The 21,924-nt window shown below is 48.3% G+C and overlaps 1 protein-coding gene across 2 annotated transcripts in view; it reads left to right on the forward strand.

Moving 5' to 3' along the window:
• The window catches only part of SMAP1 (small ArfGAP 1), a 1,000,428-nt gene that overhangs the window by 261,408 nt on the left and 717,096 nt on the right, over nucleotides 1-21,924 (forward strand). For both annotated transcript variants that reach the window (XM_086926470.1, XM_086926471.1), the window contains exon 2: nucleotides 9,834-9,967. In XM_086926470.1, coding sequence (XP_086782596.1) covers nucleotides 9,834-9,967 — 134 coding nt within the window. The remainder of the gene's footprint in view (nucleotides 1-9,833; nucleotides 9,968-21,924) is intronic.

Below are 21,924 nucleotides of genomic sequence, written 5' to 3' on the forward strand. Positions count from 1 at the left end.
TAAGGGTTTTTAACTCTTTCCTAAAAAACTATGACCTAAAATCCGTGAGTGAAACCCGGAATAATCCAAATTCCGCGCCTTGGGGTATGGCCACATTTAAGAACTGTTCCACAATAGATTAAATCTTTCTATGCAATCTGCTATCCCAGAAAATTGTCAACTTTGAAGCGACAGCACATGAAACTAGTGACCACAAATTATTGCAGGTGGATCTAAACTTCGGCTTTTTACAGAGGGAACAAGCAGCCGCAGTATCCCAGTCAACAGGGACTGAAGAACACACACTAGTTAGAAGGCTAAAATGGAATAAGCACCAAGTAAAGCGGTTTAATGTTTGGGAAAAAAAACAAGAGTCCGGGAAATCAACCTAGTATGGGAAACTGGACAAAGTGGATTGGACCTCTAAAAGCCATATTGGTTAATGACCTCAATGTCAGCACATCGGGTATCACAACGCATACCCCATGATTTAGACACAACAACATAAAACTAACCACAATACCATGTAAATTAAAGAGGGCAAAAAGACTACATAAAAATCAGAGGAACCCAGGAAACAAGGGAGAGGTGTAAAGACTTATCTAAGATGCAGAGACATTTGTAATGGTCGCTTAAACAAGAAAAATTAGAGAAAGATTGGGTAACAATACTCGGGCTCTCAAAACCTCACAAACGACAGCTTTGGCAATACATAGCAAATTGGAGAAAGGTAAAGTTGACAGGCGCAACTCAGTACACGCAGATGCTTGGCTGAGACACGTCGCTTCAATCTGTACTGAGAAAGCAGTTTCCATAGACCCCGAAAACCACGAGGTCCGTCCCGTATATAGGAAGATACAGACATGGAGGCCCCTGTGGAATCCCTAGGCAACGATCAAGACGGTACCGCAGTCAAACAAGTAATAAAAAGGATAAGAAGAGATGGGGCTCCCGGGCCCAATGGCCTCCCAGGAACCATCTTTAGAGAAGATCCAGTTTACTGGGGTAAAATTCTCTCCAAACTGTTCATCGAATATAGGTTAAAAGCAAAAGTGCCAGACTCCTGGCGAGGGTCTTTCCTGCATCCAATCTTCAAGAGAGGGGACAATACAGCCCCAAAAAAGTATAGACTAATTGCCCTCTGACATTAAAGGAAAAGCCTATGCTAGCACCTTACTGAAGGAACTAAATAGATGGATTAAAGAGAACAAAATCCTCCCCCACTATCAGACTGGATTCTGTAAGGGCTGCTCTACAATTGATAACATCGTGGCTATGTCATATCCAAGCCAGCAAGCCAATTGCAAAAACCATAAACCAGTTTTTTCATGCTTTGTTGACTACTCATCTGCCTTTGATGGGGTACCACGACGTAAGCTCTGGGAAAAATTGAGTAATTGGCATATTCCAGCAGGTCTCCTCAATGCCATCTCACTATACAGTAATACCTGGATCAAAGTGAAGCTAGCGGATAACACCATAACAAAGAAGTGCCTGACAAACCGCTGATTAAAACAGAGATGTGTACTTGCCCCCACACTGTTTAATCTATGCACCACCGATCTGGAGAAGAAGCTTCTTAATGCCAGCCTCATAACCCCGAAAATTGTCAACAAACTGCAAATTTTACAATACCCAGACGACCTAGTGGTAATGGACCACACAAAAATCGGGCTACAAAGAGGCCTAGACACCCTCAATAAGTACAATGAAAACAATGAGTGTACAATAAATGCTCAAAAAACGAAAGTAGTTATTTTTGGCCACTTCCCAAAAAAAGCTTTATTGAAATGGCATGTGGGTAAGGAAATCATTAATACCACAAGATCATACATCTATCTCAGGTGCTGGTTAAGTGAAACAGGTAAAGCAACATCACATATGAACAAAATGAAGGCCAGAGCACAGTCCACAATCTTTTCGCTATGCAAATTAAATAATTTAATGCAAAGTCCAACGTCAGCCCCTATTAGAAAAGTAATGCAAACTAAAATTAGGGCAACTGCAGGTTATGCAAAGCAGGCATTTCCAGGCAAAATGGACGCAATGTTGGACAAAGTGCAATGCCTGGCCTACAAACGCATTTTTAAACTTCCCAAATATACTCACAACAGCCTAATTAGTTTGGAGTTGGGCCTAAGGCAACAAAGTAAGGAATGCCTGGGAACGCATGCAAAGTATTACTATCAAGTTTTAACAGCCCCAGTTGGAAGCTTAAAAAGTATGCTTAAGCCAATTTATGGAGAGACCACCAACCCGTGGCAAGGTTACAAGGAAAAAGCGGTGGAAAAACTGGGTTTGACAATCAAACTGTCTGGAAGGATGAATAAACTATCTGGCAATTAAAAACGCAATTAACGAGCAATGTTTCCAATTGTCACACACAAATGACCTAGCGGAATATGTAAACGGAAGAGGGCCACCTGGGTTGCTAACATCATATACTGGACATAAAATCCAGCCCTATCTTAATCAAGCATTGAGAAGGAAAGAACTTAAAAACATTATATTGGCCATACTAGAGCCCCTCCAAATCAAAGAATCAAACCCTGGGTGGAGGTCCCTTGAACATAAAGTCAGATGCAGACTCTGCAACTATAAACACAAATCTCTGCTACACTTGATTTGTTGCGGTCCTGTATGTTTTTGCCTCGTCAGATTCTTTTAAAACAAATTTGGCTGCATAACGGGGTTCGAACAATAAAAGAAGCAGTTTCGGTACTTTCTTCCTGCTCTCCTCCGTCGGACTTGGCCAGGTTTGGGAAATACATGGCCGAGCTTCGAATTAGGCTTATGGAAGAAGAGGGGTCAGGCAAGATGAAAGACCATTTTACTTAATAAGTATGGCAGTTTCTTGATGTTTTACAAATATGTGTGTGTGTGTGTGTGTGTGTATGTATATATATATATATATGTTTTCTTCATATATATATATATATATATATATATATATATATATATATGTTTTGATGGTATTGCACACAAATGTCTTTCTTTTATAATTGTTCAATTTCCTTTTAAATTGTTTGCAAGACGTTTTGCAAATGGTTTTAAGTAACTGTGCAATATAAATAAATAATAATTAATTCATTCACACTGCTTAGAAGTTTGCCAGATTTGACCTAGTTGCTAGGACACCCCCGCGCCGCACGGCCACCAGCTGCTGCGTGCGTCTCCCTGCCCGTGTGCCCCACTGCCTCGCTGCCGTCTCGTGACCACGCCCCCTGCCTCAGAGCGGCGTGGTCCGTGCTCGCTCGTCCTGCCTGTTGTTTTTGCCGTCCTGGTTGTAATTGCTGTATTTTTGCCCATCTGTATTGCCTGTATTCTCTGTCCGTTTTGTAATTTGTAATCTCCTTCCTGTGTAGCCTTTTGTTCTGACCCCCGTCCTCCCTCCCCGCTTCCCGCCACCGCCGATAACCCCGCCCCTTTTTCTTCTGTACCCTCCCCGCTCCCGCCTCACAGCTGCTCCGCCCCCCCGCGCACTTGGCCATATATGGCGACCGTGCGACACAGGTGAGTGTGACCTAGTTGCTAGGACACCCCCGCGCCGCACGGCCACCAGCTGCTGCGTGCGTCTCCCTGCCCGTGTGCCCCACTGCCTCGCTGCCGTCTCGTGACCACGCCCCCTGCCTCAGAGCGGCGTGGTCCGTGCTCGCTCGTCCTGCCTGTTGTTTTTGCCGTCCCGTTTGTAATTGCTGTATTTTTGCCCATCTGTATTGCCTGTATTCTCTGTCCGTTTTGTAATTTGTAATCTCCTTCCTGTGTAGCCTTTTGTTCTGACCCCCGTCCTCCCTCCCCGCTTCCCGCCACCGCCGATAAGCCCGCCCCTTTTTCTTCTGTACCCTCCCCGCTCCCGCCTCCCAGCCGCTCCGCCCCCGCGCACTTCGCCATATATGGCGACCGTGCGAACGCGCAGCGGTCACGCGCAGCGGGCGCGCCGATTGTGCGCGAAGGCGCGCCAAAGGTAAGCCCGTCTACGCCCGTCCGCGCCTGGACCGCGCCCAGTGCCAGGACCCCTGGCCCACGAGGACCCCGACCGACCCGCCTGACGTACACCGCCGCCACCCTCATCGCACTCAACACCGGCCGAATCCCTGGATGCTACCGAGCCACCCCACGACGCACCCACAGACCCTTCAGCTGCCACGCCTGCAAGTTCACCTGCATACGGACCGGCCTCGCACCAGCACCCACCAAGACGAACACCAGCAGCACCCACCTCAAGTGCATCCTGCTCAACACCCGCTCCGTCCACAGACACGCCATCGAACTCTGGAACCTCCTCGACACCACAGCTCCTGACGTTGCCTTCCTCACGGAGACCTGGATGAACGCCTCTTCAGCTCCCGACATCGCCATCGCCATCCCAGAGGGCTACAAGATCACCCGGAGGGATCGCACCGCCAACCAGATGGGAGGAGGCATCGCCATCATCCACAGGAACACCATCCGTCTCACGACCAGCACCGACAACACCCTGACCACCGCCGAACACCTGCATTTCCAGATCCACACCGACCTGAAGACCACCCTCAGAGGCACCCTGATCTACCGACCTCCGGGACCACGCACCCAATTCAGTGAGGACATCGCCGACTTCATCAGCCCACATGCCCTCCCCTCCGCCGACTACATCCTCCTGGGGGACCTCAACTTCCACCTGGAGAACAACAATGACCGCAACACCAGCACCCTGCTCGACAACCTCGCCAATCTTGGACTCAAGCAGCTGGTGTCCACCCCCACCCACCTCGCCGGACACACACTCGACGCAGTCTTCTCATCCAGCACAGACATCGCCTTCAGCCACGCCACAGAGCTTCAATGGACGGACCACAGCTGCGTCCACTTCACCTTCAAAAGAACAACGACCCACCACCACCAACAACAGACCGCCCGCAGAAGCTGGAACAAGATCACAGCCGACCAACTCGCCACCTCCCTGAGCCAGCACCCTCCGGCCAGCTCAGCGAACCCCAGCCAAGCCGCCGAAAACCTCACGAAGTGGATCAGCAACTGCGCGGACGAGCTCGCCCCGCTGAGGACCCCGCCCAGCAGACCCGGCAGCAAGAAAGCCCCATGGTTCACCGACGAACTCAAGAGCTCCAAGAAGAACTGCCGAGCCCTCGAGAAAGTCTGGAGAAGGGAACCAACACCAGACAACATGACCATCTTCAAGATTGCCACCCGGAAGCACCACCAGCTGATCCGCGCTGCCAAGAAAACTGCATTCAAGGACCGGCTAGACAACAACGCACACAACTGCAAGGAACTCTTCAACATCGTGAAAGAGCTATCCAACCCCAGCGCTGGTAACAACGACATCACCCCATCGCAAGACCTCTGCAACTCCCTCGCCTCAACTTCCACAACAAGATCGCGGACATACACAACAGCTTCAACAACCAACCAACGCACACCACGACCGAACAACCACCCCCCACCACCACCCTCCACGCCTGGACTCCGATCAGCACCGAAGACACCATCCGCACGATGAACTCCATCCACTCCGGATCTCCGACCGACCCCTGCCCTCACCACGTCTTCAACAAGGCCGACGCTGTCATCGCACCCCACCTGCGAGACATCATCAACACATCCTTCGACACCGCCACCTTCCCTGAGAGCTGGAAGCACGCCGAACTCAGCGCTCTACTCAAGAAACCCACAGCGGACCCCACCGAACTCAAGAATTACCGCCCCATCTCGCTCCTCCCGTTCCCAGCCAAAGTCATCGAGAAGACCGTCAACAAGCAGCTGGCCGCCTTCCTGGAGACGAATGGATCCCTCGACCCCTCACAGTCTGGCTTCCGTGCCAACCACAGCACCGAGACCGCCCTCATCGCCGCCACCGATGACATCCGAGCCCTGATGGACAACGGAGAAACAGCGGCCCTCATCCTCCTAGACCTCTCCGCAGCATTCGACACCGTCTGCCACCGCACCCTAGTACAGCGCCTCAGCAACGTCGGTATCCAGGAGAAGGCTCTGGAATGGATCATCTCCTTCCTCAACGGAAGAACACAGAGAGTCCGCCTACCACCGTACAAATCAGAGGCCACCGAAGTCATCTGCGGCGTCCCTCAAGGATCCTCGCTGAGCCCCACCCTCTTCAACGTCTACATGAGCCCCCTCGTGGCCATCGCACGCCAACACAACCTCAGCATAATCTCCTACGCCGACGACACCCAGCTGATCCTCTCCCTGACCAACGACCCCGCCGCCGCCAGAGCCAACCTGCACGAAGGGATGAAAGAGGTAGCCGAGTGGATGACGACCAGCCGCCTGAAACTGAACTCAGACAAGACGGAGGTCCTCATCCTGGGCCCTTCACCCTCCGCCTGGGACGACTCCTGGTGGCCTCCCGCCCTGGGCCCGCACCCAAACCGACAGACCACGCACGAAACCTGGGCTTCATCCTGGACTCCTCCCTCTCCATGACCAGGCAAGTCAACAACGTCTCCTCGGCGTGCTTCAACATCCTACGCATGCTACGGAAGATCTTCCGGTGGATCCCCACCGAGACCAGGAAGACCGTCACCCAGGCCCTCGTCACTAGTCGACTGGACTACGGCAACGCCCTCTACGCCGGCACCACCGCCAAGCTTCAGAAGAGACTCCAGCGGATCCAGAATGCCTCAGCCAGACTCATCCTCGACATCCCACGAACCAGCCACATCTCCGGACATCTGAGAGACCTGCACTGGCTCCCCGTCAACAAAAGAATCACCTTCCGCCTCCTCACCCACGCACACAAAGCCCTACACGACCAAGGACCGAGCTACTTCAACAACCGAATCAACTTCTACGCTCCCAAACGCCACCTCCGATCGGCCAACCACGCCCTCGCCGCCGTCCCCCGCATCCGAAGAGCGACTTCAGGAGGAATATCCTTCTCCTACCTGGCCGCCAAGACCTGGAACGCCCTCCCGACCGACCTGCGCCTGACCCAAGACCACCTCTCCTTCAGGAAGAAGCTGAAGACCTGGCTGTTCGAGCAGTAGAGGCACCCCCCTCCCCCCAGCTCCTTGAGACCCTACGGGTAAGTAGTGCGCTCTATAAATGCCTTTGATTGATTGATTGATTGATAGACTCGTACAAAAAAAAATCTGCTCATTCTAAGGTAGCAAGTGGGCTGGTAAGGTGCCACCAGTTCTTGTAGGTACAGCAGACCAGTGAAGTTTTATGTGATACAGTATAGAAGGCTGCGCTAAGGTAGAGTAGAATAAGCACAGACATTCCACCATTGTACAGAAACCGTTTAAGATGTAGAGTGACTCCCAGAAGGGTGGATTCCGTTCTGTGTCCCACTCTAAACCCAGACTGTGAGGGTTACAGAAAGTTTTGGGAATTCACGAAAATGGAAAGTTGCACATAAGCATGTTTCTCCAAGATTTTGGTGAAAATGGGAAGAATCGAGATCGGTCTAAAGTTAGAACAATTGTAGTGATCCAAATTGTGCTTGTCAAGAGGGTCAGGAACATGGCATGCTTCCATGCCTGAGGAATACGTTCCTCTTAGAAGGATGAGTTAAGGAGCCCTGCCAGTAGTTGTAATCATTCTAAACCCAGTGTGCTAAGTTTGGCCGGAGGGAGGGGGTCTTGCAGACTTTATAGAGTGTAACCAAGTCAGAAAAAGAAGGGTGGCAAATTGATAGATTTTTTTGAGTAGTTTGTGAGATGCCAAAATTATCTGCTTTGCAGGTTGGATAATCCGTGAAAGTGGGTAGGAGCGTACTGCTTGCATTTAACAGCGTCATTATCCCATAGCGTCTTGGTAGTTGTAGTTCAGTTTTTCACACACAGTTCATATTATTTTTCAGCTAAAGCAGTCTTTCGAAATCGTATCTCTAGACACCAGTGTTTCAGGGTTCCTCCCTCATTAGTAGCGAATATTTACGGGTTGCTAGACATGCTGCCAATTTTTTCAGGTATAGTCCCACTCATAGCGTGCAGGCGTTCCAAAGCTAGTCTGCTTGGGGGCGGCTTATGAGAGCCTTAGCTGAAAAATAATACGAATTTTGTGTCCAAAACTGAACTACAACTACCAAGCCGCTAAGTGGTAATGCCACTGTTACATGCAAGCAGTGCTCTGCTGCTGTGGGGTTACACGCCCAAACATATATGCAAACTCAAGTCAGTTAAGCCACCCAGTATTTTGCTCGTTTTGGATGCCCCCTGGTGATATTGACATTCGCCCATCAATTTCAGGAGTATAGGCCGAACACTTCCCTCTGTATTGAGGTCACCTGCCATAGCGCTTGAGCTTGCTTATAGTAGTAGTTGGTTGTTGCATGGTCACCTTCAGTCTTGCATACATCCACACCTGTTCAGGAGTCCCCTCTGGTACAGGGGCTTTATCAGTCCTCTGTCCTGCTTGACTGGGCCAAAAAGTGGTTGGGGTGGTGTCCACTAACCCCTCTTTACTGTTGTTCTCTCCCCAGTGTGTGCTCATCTGTCAAAGCCCACTAGTGCTCTTCCTCTGCTAGGACTGTCCGCTGCAGTGGATAGGGTTACAGCCTTTCCCTGTGATGGATTTAGAACCCCTGTCTAATCCTTTGCCACCATCTAAGGTTCAGCCCTGCCCCCTGTAAGTCAACTTTAACTTATCCTTCGAGGCATTATCATAGAAGATTAATCTACACTAGGAACTTGTAAACGTTGACCATCTACTACGATTTTGGTCAATGTTTTTTTCCCTTTTAGGTCCACAAGCAAAAATGAACATATGATACAAGTGCTTCCTTTAACGCAGTAGTCTTGCATTCTTTGAGTTTTTATGTTGGTCAGTGGTCCAGTCGTCGTCCACTGATATTCCACAATAGAACCCAGAATGTGATACAAGAGGGAGTGCCAACAGACACCCTACATGAACCTCAGTGTATTTCCTGTGTGGATCTACCTCTGTTTCCAGTACGTTTTAAGTATCTTTAAAGATATTTCATGTTATATAAAGGATCTATGTTTCTCTTTCGCCTATTGCTTATCTTGCAATGCCCAGTGTGACTGGTTGCACCGTACAGCAAGACAGTGTTGACTTTAATTGGATGCACAGTAATTCATCAGGGGTGTTTAAAATGTGCGTTGCTGTCTTTGGAATGTGCTGACTGGAATATTTAAATGGTGTAAAGTACCTTAAAACAGTTGACCATTGTAAATAAAATTACTAGAGTGGGAGATTAAGAAAGACGTACTTTCCCTAATGATCCGTTCAGAGCCATTCACTTCTAACCTAGACTCTCCTTGTTTACACCTTTGCATGTGTATTTGAAGCCAGCCAACTATTTTTACATCTTTTTTTTAATTTTATTTATAAACTGTTTATTGATCAAATAAGAACACAGAACACTGTATTGCAGCTCCAAATCCAGGTCACATTTTTACATATCTTGGATAAAAGATAAAGTAGAAAGTATCTTCTGTATGCAATGGCCTCAAATACAACTGCAGACGATAATTACCATAGGTGGAGTAACTGCTGTTACTGCACATATTGGAATTGAGTTTTGCAGCAAACATTGCACCCTACACAATTTTCCCCAGGTAAATTTTGACAGATCAAACCTGCCAGTATATTTATTATTGAAATATTCCTGGTAAACAACAAGACGTGCATTTTGGTGAGGTAAGCACCACAATATGCATTTTATGCTACATTGTCAGGGTACTACTCTGAGTAGGTGTTGATGCCCGCACCCAAAACATTCTGCACACCTTGCCAACAGATTTTATCTGGTGTAATAATTATCGCATTTGATCCAGGGGCGTTTGTATTTGAGGCTGCAGTGTTTTGCTTTCTTCAAACTTCTGCAAATGTATTTGCTAAATTGTTGATTTTGATTTGTGCCTTAGGTCCAAGATGGGCTTCATGGAACATTGGTGTTTTTATCTGCATCAGATGTGCTGGAATTCATCGGAATCTTGGTGTTCACATATCAAAAGTCAAATCAGTCAACTTGGACCAGTGGACACCAGAACAAATTCAGGTACATTGGTTTTGTGATGCAAACAATAAGGTTCTACTGTAACAGAACTGTTCGAGTATGCTTCTACATTCAGAAATATAAAAACATATTCCTTGTGGATGAAATTTCCTACAGGCAATCTGTATTTCCTTTTTATGCGTTAGTATAGAGGTTCTGGGTGTATCTTTTTTTTAACCTGCCTTACATTATGTCTTGGAATCTGTAACATAACGGGAGTTGTATGTCAGAATTGAATATATTGAAACATTGTCTGACATAAATATTGTGTCATAAATATTGCTTACAAAAATAAAAAAAAGTGTAGAATGGTGACTGAAGTCTGACACCTCATCGGGAAACTCTAGCTAACGGAGAAAAATGCCATAAGCCCCAGGCTTAGAATTACCCTCAGGGCTGGGACTTATTATGGAAATACTGTGAAAGAAAGTGGGGGATGAGAGGTGGTTGGAACAACCCAAGGGTTAACAGGATGAAAGATCCCAGGAGAGGAGATATCAGCAGTGTGGCTCACTGGTTAGAGGAGGCAGACCTGGAAGCAGAGGTCAGCCTGGGACCAGGGTTCAATTCCCGGCTCGGCAGGGTCTTGAGTCCTAAAAATGTCCATGGACTCGACCATTCTCGCTCCGGTGCCTACTCGATTCACGGGTTCACACTCTGCGACTCTGGGCAATAGCTTGCTTAATCTCCACAACGGCCCCTCGCGGCGGGATGCCTGGCTTTCACCTTGCGGATACCAATTGCAGTGGTGGCTAACAGACCAGGAATTGGGTCAATGAACCCGAAGTCTTTGCTGGAGCGGTCCCGAAAGCTTCTGGAGGCCCGATAGTCTGCTCCTGGCCGCTCAACGTCCCGGTCAAGAGGAAGGTCACGGGTTCAATCATGGAGCTACCACCATCATTCCTCTTCAAAGTCTTCGTCATCGGGTAAGTCGAAGCACAAGAAGATGGTGAAGAAGCATCGCCTAGCTTCGCCTTCTCCCCGTCCATCGACCGGCGGGACGCGGAGGATCGTCTTCCGGCCCTCCATTACCTCTTTGGGCAGCTCAATTCTGCCGTCGCTCCTTTGGGTCCCATTTACCCGGCATGGGGCTCTAGGCTTCGATGCCGGTGGCTCTGGCCTCGGCGCCTCAGGGCCCCCAAGGATCCAGGCCTGGATCCGGATTGGTGCCGGTCAACCTCACGGTACCTTCCCCTGTGCCGATCCATCTAACGACGCCTCTGCCACTTCCGATGCTGAAGGGTACTTTTGTACTGCTGTTCTTCCTTGGCATTCCTTATCGCCCTGAGTGGTGGCCAGAGGAGGGTGAGGAAGAGTGGGAGGGGTCTGTGGACCCTCTGGCAGACCAGCTTGAAGAGCCGGACTGGAGAGAGGAGTTGGGTGCTGCCAGAGGTCTGGATACTTCTCCAGACCTTGGCATGCTTTCTCCTCCTAGAATGGCTATGGAAAAGGGAGTTTCCTACGCTGTGGTGTTGCGCAGGGCTTGAGCTTCCTACTATGGCCATGAGGACTAATCTCCTGACTGAGGTGTTTTAGCCGGCAGCAGCCTCTTTGGAGCCCTTTCTGCCTTTCAATGAGGCCCTCACTGACGTCCTCCCGGGCTCCTGGTCCAAGCCCAGCGCAGGGGCTCTTGTGGATAGGATGATCGCCTGACACCACTGCCCGGCACTGGGCGACCCTCTATCCCACACCCAACACCCTACCCACCGAGAGCTTGATGGTCCAAGCCTTATCTTCAAAAGGAAGCGCGTTCCCTACAGCTCCTCAAGCTAGGGAATCCAAGAAGCTGGACCATCTTGGGAAGAAGATGTTTTCTTCTGCCAGCTTAGGACTGCGGTCGGTGAACACTGCATGTCTCTTGGACCATTATACACATTCGGTGTGGGACATGGTTTTGCAAGTGCTGGCAAGGTGCACGGAGGAGGCCCGGGTCGTGCTCACCTGTGCTGTTGCTGAGGGTCGAGTCGCAGCAAAGTTTGCTATCCGGTGTGGACTTGATACTGCCGACTGGCTGGGTAGGACGATTTCCACGTCAGAAGCCCTGAGATGCTACGCCTGGCTGAGAACCTCTGGGGATGTCCAATCTACCCATATGGACATGCCCTTTGATGGCCATCGCCTGTTTGGTGAAAAGGCAGACAACGAGCTTGAGCGCTTCAATGACTCTAGAGCTACAGCCAGGTCCTTGGGCCTTGCAGCGACTTGTCCGCCCATGCAGTCTACCTTTCGCCCCATTCGTGGCCACAGAAGGAGTTCCCCACCCAGGGCCACTGGGCTGGACAAGCCCCTGAGACTCTGCATGGCTGGGGACATGGGACCCAGCATGGTGTGTCCGGGGGCCAGACGGCAGGTCAGTCCACCAATGACCCCCTTGCAGCTGCCTCCAAACCTTTCTAATCCAGCCTTTCAGGGCAACCAGTTGCCATTGGGCATCAGGATCTGCCATCACCTCCCCCACTGGCACAGCATCACGTCAGACAGGTGGGTTTTGCAGATAGTCCGAAGGGGCTACTCCCTCCCTTCGATGCTACACCTTCCAGTCTTCGAAGACTAGCTGTTGAAGGCAAACTCGCCCCAGGCTGTCGTCACCCACCTCCAGACTACGGTGGACCTCCTGCACTCGCTGGGGTTCACTATCAACCTGCCGAAATCACACCGGATTCCCTCTTGGAAGCGTCTTTTCATCGGAGTAGTTCTGGATACAGTGCAGTTTCGAGGTTATTGTCCCGAGCAGCGAGTTCGAGATATACGGGCTATGATATCGATGTTTCAGCCTCTATCCTAGATTTCGGTGACAATACCCTGAGGCTGTTGGGCCTCATGGCCTCCTGCATCTGCTGTTGGATCATGCCAGGTGGTATATGTGGGCTCAGCAGTTGGACCTAAAGTTCAAGAGGGCGCAGCATCAGGGGAATCTTTCCGATTGCGTCCAGATCTCGAAGGGCACTGCACACCAATTGCAGTGGTGGCTAACAGACCAGGAATTGGGTCAATGGCAGATCCCTCTCCCTTTCCCTACCAGAGTTCACAGTGGTGACAGATGCGTCACTCCTGGGATAGGGCAGCCACATCGGAGAGGCCTCTGGTCTCCGGCAGAGTCCGGGCTCCACATCAACCTTCTGGAGCTCTGGGTGATTTGTCTTGCGAGAAGGCATTCCTTCCTTCTGCCAGAGGAAGGGTAGTGCAGGTTTTCACAGACGACACCACCGCCATGTGGTACTGCAACAAACCGGGAAGGGTGGGGTAGTGGACCCTATGTCAAGAGGGTCTTAGCCTTTGGACATGGCTGGAACATTAGGGCATGTCCCTTGTGGTTCAACACCTGGCAGGTTCTCTGAACGCCAAGGTGGACGTACTCAGACGCTGGTGCATGAAGGATCACGAATGGCTTCTTCACTCAGAAGTGGTTTAAGGTCTCTTTCAGCAGTAGGGAGAGCCTTGGTTAGAGAACGGGTAATATCAGCAGTTCTGCGCTTTGGAATTTTCAAGGCGGCACTCGCTTGGTGACACTTTACGACGTGAGTGGAATTGCAGTCTTCTTTACGCCTTTCCACCTATACCACTTCTGCCCAGAGTGCTGAAGAAGATCAAGCGTGACCGGGCCCAAGTCATTCGGACTGGGCATGAAGAGTCTGGTATCCCGAGCTCTTGAACATGGCCATCGATTCTCCGATCAGACTGCCTCTTCGGGAGGATCTTCTGTCGCAGCAGCAGGGGGGGCGGTCCGCCACCCGAACCTGTTCAGCCTCCACCACCTTGCGTGGAGATTGAGCGGCTGCAGTTGGTAGCTTTTGCCTTCCCTTCCGAAGTCTGTAATGTAATCTTGGCAGCCAGGCGTCCCTCCTCTAAAATTGTATACGCCGGTAGATGGAACAACTTTGTGGCATGGTGCACAGCAAAGGCTGTGGATCCCTTTTCCGTCCCTCTTTCAGAGGCTCTATCCTCCTTTCTCTGCTCTGGGCCCCCTTAAAGGCTATCTTTAGGCCATTTCGGCCTTTCTTCGCCTTCCTGATCAGCCTTCTCTTTTCTGAGCCACTGCATAATTGTCCTCTCAGACTCTTGACCTTAAAGACTTTTTTTCTGGTTGCCATCACCTCTGCTCACAGGGTGAGTGAGCTTCAAGCTCAGTCTTCTAAACCTCCTTTCCTTGCTGTCCATCCAGACAAGTTTGTCCTCTGAACTAGACCTCCTTTACTTCCCGAAGTGTTTACCTCTTTCCACATAGGACAGACCATCACTTTGCCCATCTTCATCCCTCCCCTGCATCTTTCCAAAGAAGAGGAGAGACTCCACCACCTGGATCCAAAATGTGCGTTATCATTTTATGTGGATCGCACAAAACAATTTTGGGTGGACGATCAACTCTTTGTTGGCTATGTGGGTGCCAGTAAAGGTCGGGCCGTGCAAAAATGGACCATCTCTCGATGGGTCGTCCTTTGCATTAAAATCTGTTACTCCTTGTCGGAAAAGGAGCCTCTGGTAGCACTGCCCGCCCATTCCACCAGGGTGATGGCAGCCACTACTGCTATGGGACGTGGATTCCCCCTCAGTGATATCTGCCAGGCACCCACGTGGACATCACTGCACACGTTCACTAAACATTACTGCCTGGATACTCAAGTCCGGAGAGACGGCATCTTTGGCAATCAGATTTGAAGTATTTGCATTTGTATATTGCTTTATGCCCTTGTTGAAATGCACCAGCGCATAATAGCATGCTGCACAGCAGGAAGTGTTTGATTCGAAGAATGTTGAGTTGTAGTGTGCCTTGTGTGAAGTATTTTGGTGTTTTGCTTGATGCCCTGAGTGCTGCAATTATCTGAACATTGATCACTGCACTTAGACAAGTTGTGGGATGAAATGGAGTGAGGGGTAGAATGCATGCGCATAAGTAACTGGATTATTAATTGTTTGGGAAGAGTAAGTATCCACTACAAGTCAAAATCACAATCCTTGTCAGGATGAACTACTAAAGTCGCAAAAACTTGAGTTCAACCCCTAGTAGCTATGGTTAGGAGCAGACACTCCTTAACTTAGAGGCTATGTTACAAGTATTTATGCAGTACTAAAACAGGAATATATCTGACTTGCAAAACATTTAGAATCCCAAAAATAATTAGAAAAACAGAACAGACTACAAGAACCAAAATGACATTAAAAATTGCAAAAATCCAGCTTCCCCGAAGACAGAGAATCTTCCCACTGCACCCTGGCTACCTAAAGAACTGTAAGATTGCCAAGACGTTAGTAACCACTACGGAACAGTATTTTGCCGAAAATATATCGACTGTAGACTCGCCGTCCATTCTCTGGGAGGCATATAAATCAGTAATTAGGGGACAGGCCATCTCGACTATTACCCAACATAAGCGGGAATAAAGGCAGGCCCTTGACTCCCTAGAGGCAGCAGCACAGCAGGCGGAAAAGGCACACGCCATGACTCCCAACCCTACCACAGGGCAAACGATGACGCTAACAGCTCAGGAATACCGAGCGTATGCGGAGGACATGGCAAAGACTCGACAAAGACACTCTACATAAGATATACGAGCTGGGGGACAAGACGGGGAAACTGCTCGCGTGGTTGGAAAGGAAGGAAAGGCAGAAAGGTGGATCGCCCAACTACCATTGGGAGATGGTACTTATACCACAGATCCCCGTCTGATAGTGGAGGAATCGGCGACCTATTATGAGAGGATATACACACCACGAGTTGCAGCAACGGTAGAGGAATGCATGGAATTCTTACACGATCTACCACTAACCACTCTCTCCCTAGAGGACATACATACACTTGAGGAGGACTTGACATCAGAGGAGGTCGGGAAAGCAGTAGCGGCACTACATACAGGAAAGGCAATGGGACCTAATGGCTTACCGGTGGAGCTTTACAAGAAGGTAGTAAATAAAATCACCCCCCACTTACTTAATATGTACACTGACTGTTTGGCGCAAGGTATGCTACCTAAAGACCAACGATTGGCCACAATTTTGGCGATTCACAAGCCAGGTAAACCTCCGGAGCAATCCTCATCCTATCGACCGATATCCCTAATAAACGCTGAAGCAAAGATATAGGCGAAGGCACTGGCGCTCAGACTACAGTCGCACTTTGCGACATTGGTTCACCCCGACCAGTCGGGCTTCATGCCTGCAAGGAACACCTCCCTTAACCTACGACGCCTCAATGGTGTATTAGCCCGTACTCATTTGCTCCAGGAAGATGCGGCCATACTCTCCTTAGATGCAATGATGGCGTTCGACATAGAGGAATTGCTGTTCCTCTTTGCAGTACTTAGCAGGATGGGTTTTAGCCCCAAATTTTGCGGGTGGGTCTAATTACTGTACACGGCGCCACTGGCACACGTAGTGGCAAATGGTCATATATCAAGAGAAATCCCATTGGGACGGGGAACGCAACAGGGATGCCCGCTCTCCCCGCTCCTCTTTGCGTTAATATTAGAACCCCTGGCAACGTGAATACACACGACGCCGTTACTCCGAGAGATAATATGGGAAGCAGATTGGGAGGTCCAGGTTTCCCTTTTTGCGGATGACGTGCTGATATCTCTAACGTCCCCGACAGAGTCCTTGACGGCCCTGCTAGTCATCCTCAGGACATATGGTAGAATGTTTGGATACATCATTAATTGGGCAAAGTCGTTGCTGTATCTGCTGCACAGCCTAGTGCCTACACTCCCCCTGACTGTCCCTTACAAATAGTGACCATGGGGTTCAAATACTTAGGAATCTCCATTACCTCACAAGCTAACATATTTATGGAAGAAAACATGTTGAAACTCCTAAAGCAACTAAAATCTGACGTTACACACTGGAGGGCTCTCCCATTGACACTTCTGGGAAGAGCAGCTCTCTTTAAAATGCTTCACTTCCTAGGTTTCACTATGCGCTCCCAAAATACCCCTTTCCCGGTCCCTGCTTCCTATTTTAAGGCCATCGAAGCGGAATTTACCTCCTTGCTATGGGACGGGAAACCTGCACGCATAGCACAATCTAAATTCATACGTAGCTGGTACGACAGGGGGATAGCCCTGCCCAGTGTTAGACTATATTACTGGTCAGCCCACCTGGTGATCATTAATCAATGGCTCCACACTCTGCAAGACGAACCGGCCTATAGACTGGACTGGAGTGTGCTACCGGCGGAACGTCTGATGAAGGCCCTTTATACAAACAAACGACGGCACACATTAACAGGACCCACGTCTCACACGGTAAAAATTTGTATGGAAACTGACACTGAAATGAAAAATAAAAAAAAGTTTTTTAAAAAAAGTGCAAAAATCTAAAAAGGGGAACTCGAGAGATGAATTTTTTGAACTTTTAAGTAGGACCAGCACCAAGAAGCTGAAAATGGCAATTATACTCAGTGATCCTGGTACAACAGGAAATAGGAGCAATTTGATGCTGACCACGATGGAGCGTGTTTCGGATACACTTACCAGGAACCTCCTGGTCAAAGGCTTTACCTTCTGACTTTAGTTCTTGAAGTCCTAACCCACTACAGGAGTACACTTCTGAAGACACCAAGGACCACTGGTGGCACACAGAGTGGCAGGCAGATGCCAATAGTATCCAGTCCAGGTCTAGTTGAGCTGTTGCCGTAAAGCTCCTTGTCCTGCGGTGAACATCTTTGACATAACCCAGCACAATAATTGTCAGGCTTAGTTTAACTCGGTTGTATATCATGTCAGAAATAGTTGTGATGATCACCTTCCAATATTTGAGTATAGTGGGGCAGGACCAGGACTGATGTAGAAATCTGGCATGCTCTTCCCCACATCTCAGGCAGTAATGCAACTTAGTCGAGTCTTCATCCCGTGTTGACTCTTAAGTATGAAATAAGCTCTATGCAAGAACTTAAAATGTAGTAACTTGTGTTTATGATTAATGGAAATAGTTTTTGTTTTCTGCAAATGGTATGCTTCCTTCCTTCCACTGCTGTCCATTCTTCCTTCAGGTCTGACTCCCAAATCAATCTACACCTAGTGGCTTTCTTTCCCCCATATTGAGAGGACAGGGCCTCTATCCTGGATACCGATCTGGTAAAGTCTGTGGATCTGATCACTTGGGTGAGCAGTGCAAATTCAGGTGCCTCTGGAGGGATCTCCAGGGTCTCCTCACGCGTGGTGTGATGTAGCCAAAAATCAGTAAATATATCTAAAGGATTACAGTTGCATCTGCCCTTAAAGTGTTGTAATGTGAGGGAAGTTCCCTCCGTAAGGAGATTCCCAGTTCGATAATCCCAACTTTAGTTAATATTGGCAAAACTTCAGTCTCAATAGTAAATGAAAATAATGGATTTTGCGCTCAGGGGATTGCCAGCGAGTACAGATAGTGAAACCCGAATCTTGAGCTGAGAGTCCTCCATGCCTAACATGTGGTTGCTACTGTGACTATTTGCAATCTGGAGTGGGGAAGCCGACTCAGAAATATTTCAGAGGCATACCATCAGTTTAGTCTTTCTCTGGTTTAAAGTGGGGGTTTCGCCTATCTGGCTAGTTCCAGGCCCCCTCAACCTCTCCCTTATCAAATGGAAGCATCATGTTTTCACAACTGTTTTGTGGCAGTCTCCCTACCCAAACTAGCATGATCAGTAACTATTTAAGATTTTGAAAAAAGGATTTATTGAGCAGATGTGGTATACTCAGAAAAAGATACAAGAATTTAGGAAGAACCACCATCTTAAGTACAACCTGGCCTGCTAGGGAGACGGGCAATAAAATCCAGATTTGATCTGATGTGTCAGTCATTCAATAACAGGGCCATAATTTCATCTAACTGTTGCATCCACATCTCCGTGCAACTACCCCAGATATTTAACAGTCATCAGTCCATTAAAATGGCTAGTCATTGTCTTAATTGCGGTAGTTGGGGCAATTCAGTCTTAGTTTAGTTATAGAGATTCCAGCGTAACCTCCAAATGTGACCTTCTCACAGATTATGGGGGACAGATTATCACATAGTCTCTGGTCAAATAGCGAAACATTATCTGCATACACATAGCGCAGTAGATGCCCGCCTTAAAGCATATGCCTCTATGCCAGTCTTTGCTGTAAACGTCAGGCGAAGGGGTCCATTGCCAGTGCAGATAGCAGGGGTGACAATGCACAGCCTTGTCTGGTGCCGTGTTCTACCACAAATGAGTCTGAATAAAACCATTTACACAGTCCCTGACCACTGGCTTAGTGGAAAGTAAGCAATTCTGTGTAAAACTGCTCACTAATGCCGAATTTGCATAACAGTCATTAAGTAATGCCATTCCAGAGAATCAAATGCCTTTTTGCGTCTAAGAGGATGGCCACCACCTCCAGTTCTGGATTTAAATGATGGAGGACTAATCACTGTGCATAGATTAATTGCAGACGATCCATGGGGAATGAAGCCTAACTAAACAGGAGACACCCTACTCTCCAACAATAGTAACAATCTAAGATAGAACTTTCATCAATATTTTATTTTCAAGATTAAGCAAGAATAGCAGTTGATAGCAGTTGCATTTAGTAATGTCTTTTCAAGGTTTCAGAAGAGCAGTGATCACTGTTCTCTCGGTGACTGAGGCAGTTATCCATCTTGTAGTGTTTCTAGTAGATGTTGGCCTAGTACATTCTTATAGGCCTAAAGAGTAGTACTTTGTCAAGCAGCTAACTCCTCAACAAAGTATCTTTTCTTCTACATGACCAGAACTATCTGGCAAAAAAACTGCATGCTTGGACAGTAATCCACTCTTACTGTAGTTTGAGGCCTCAGGCGTACATAACAGATTATTTTTCACCTGCCCTAAAATGCTGGTTTATGTTATATCTCTTTGGCACCTAGATAATAAAGACCTTGTTCCGACTTGGAATGGTAGCCCCCCAAACCAAACGGCTGTCTATGCGGTTACAAATTAGTCACTATCACACATCTTTTGCACTTGCCCAGCGGTCATGGCCCATAGGAAGATGTTACTCAAGCTACTAATTTTGAGGGTTGTTCATGAAATTTCTGGAAAAACCTATTCATTTCCTGAAAGTAAGTAATTTGCTCAATCTGATGTTCGTCCTTCCAGTTTCCTGATCTCGCTTTCTGTTTCAGTTTGCTACGTATGGCTCTTCAAACCCAGCATGTTTAAAGAGAACTTCCTCTCTTATACAAGCTTTGAAAGCCTACCACATTGTGGCATACTTAGACATCAATCTTCGGTTTCGTCGAAAAAACTCTTCGATAGTAGAGTAAATTTAATTTCGGCAAATTGGGCAATAAGTGACACAGATGGAAGTTTCCAGCTAAAGCTACTTAGTTTAGAGCATGGAATCAAGAACAAAATCTTCACAGGAGAGTAGTCACAGTGTTCTAGGTAAGTTGGTAGTTTCTTCAATCCATGGGATCCCTCTTGCGAAACAAGCAGGTCATCTATTTGTGACATGTTTGTTTGTGGTGTAGAATAAAATGAATAGTCACTCGTGTGTCCATGGTAATGGCTCCAACCATTGACCAACTCTAGTATCTCCATCAGGTAACTCAACGTTTTCCTTGCCTGGGAATTTAAAGCACTGCCACTTTTAGATCTGTTTAGGTCTGGGTAAAATATCAGGTTAAGGCGTACCCTTCCCCTCCGCCTATCCCCCAAATCCCCCCCCCCCCCCCCCCCCCCCCCCCACACACACACACACACACAGGATCAGCTCAGGCTTAACTAATCTCAGTGTTTGAAATATTTGGGCTGATCTACATTCGAGGTGTATGTATGAATAAACGTTGCCAGTTTATTGTGGCGGATGGAAACTGAAGGTCAAAAGGGTTCCAGTGAAACACTGATGGAGCAGAACTCCGGGAGGCTCCAAAACACAAGACATGGGATAAGAAATCTAAGGTATGGTGGCTCTGCAGGGGAAAAGTACACCAGAGTCTCTGCTCTGATTGGCTACTAACTACTACTGTTTTATTAATTAAGTTTAATGCTAATGCTTTAGCACTGCTTTTATTACTATTACCATGGGACTCCTACCATAAAGACTAGGAACATTCAAGGCATGTGAATCTATAAACTAGACATCCGTTGACGGCCCCGTTGACAAAGCACTCGCTGTCTACAGCACTCCATGTGTCCAGTATCAGGCACACTACTGAAGGTCTCATTGGCGACTTTGCGACTTACACTAAGTCGACGATCTGTCTTGTTTGCAGCGTTGAGGGCGTCTCCACCTACGAAGGTTTCCTCGGCGTTACCCTCACCGTCCGTGGCCGCAATAACGGCTACTCGGTCGACAAAGATTCCTCCTCACGCCGGATCATCGGCGTTGCCGTCGAGGAGGACATCAACAATCCCCTTCAGCGGTCCCATTGATAGGGTAAAAAGTTGTTGCACTTACTCTATCAAAAGGCACCACTCCATATCCGCTTAAGGATTTTTCCAAAATGTCTCCAATGCACCCAACTCTCATCCTGGATTTCCAGTATGAAGGTCCATACAGCCCTTCATAATGAAGACTCAAATGTCAGGAGTCCAGGGAAGATGACGTGGAGGACAATCCTTTAGATTACCTGGATGGCCACTGCTCCTTCTCTGATAGGGGGCATCCCTATGCTAAGTACTGGATACCTTCCAGGAACATTACCCTTACGAAGACCAAGAGGATGAAAATCATCAAATCCAGGAACCTTCAGTGTTCCAATTTCTTTAGTCACAAACATATGTTTGAAGCTAAACAATTACTACAAAAACTTCCCTGATGCCAACTCCACTCAGCGGCCTCCACCTAGGCAGGAAGTCGCTATTACCACACCTGCTCCACAAAGCATGTCTAGACTCCAAAAAGATAAACATACACCACCCTCAATATCAATCCCGAATAATTTACAGAATAGCGACAGAAGAGGGTGATCTCCAAACAGATCCTGGTGCTCATGATTAATGGGATGATTACGGTGCGCCAACGCCACCCTCTTCTACGCCA

This window comes from Lissotriton vulgaris, chromosome 6, assembly GCF_964263255.1.
Source record: "Lissotriton vulgaris chromosome 6, aLisVul1.2, whole genome shotgun sequence".
Classification (NCBI taxonomy): Eukaryota; Metazoa; Chordata; class Amphibia; order Caudata; family Salamandridae; genus Lissotriton; species Lissotriton vulgaris.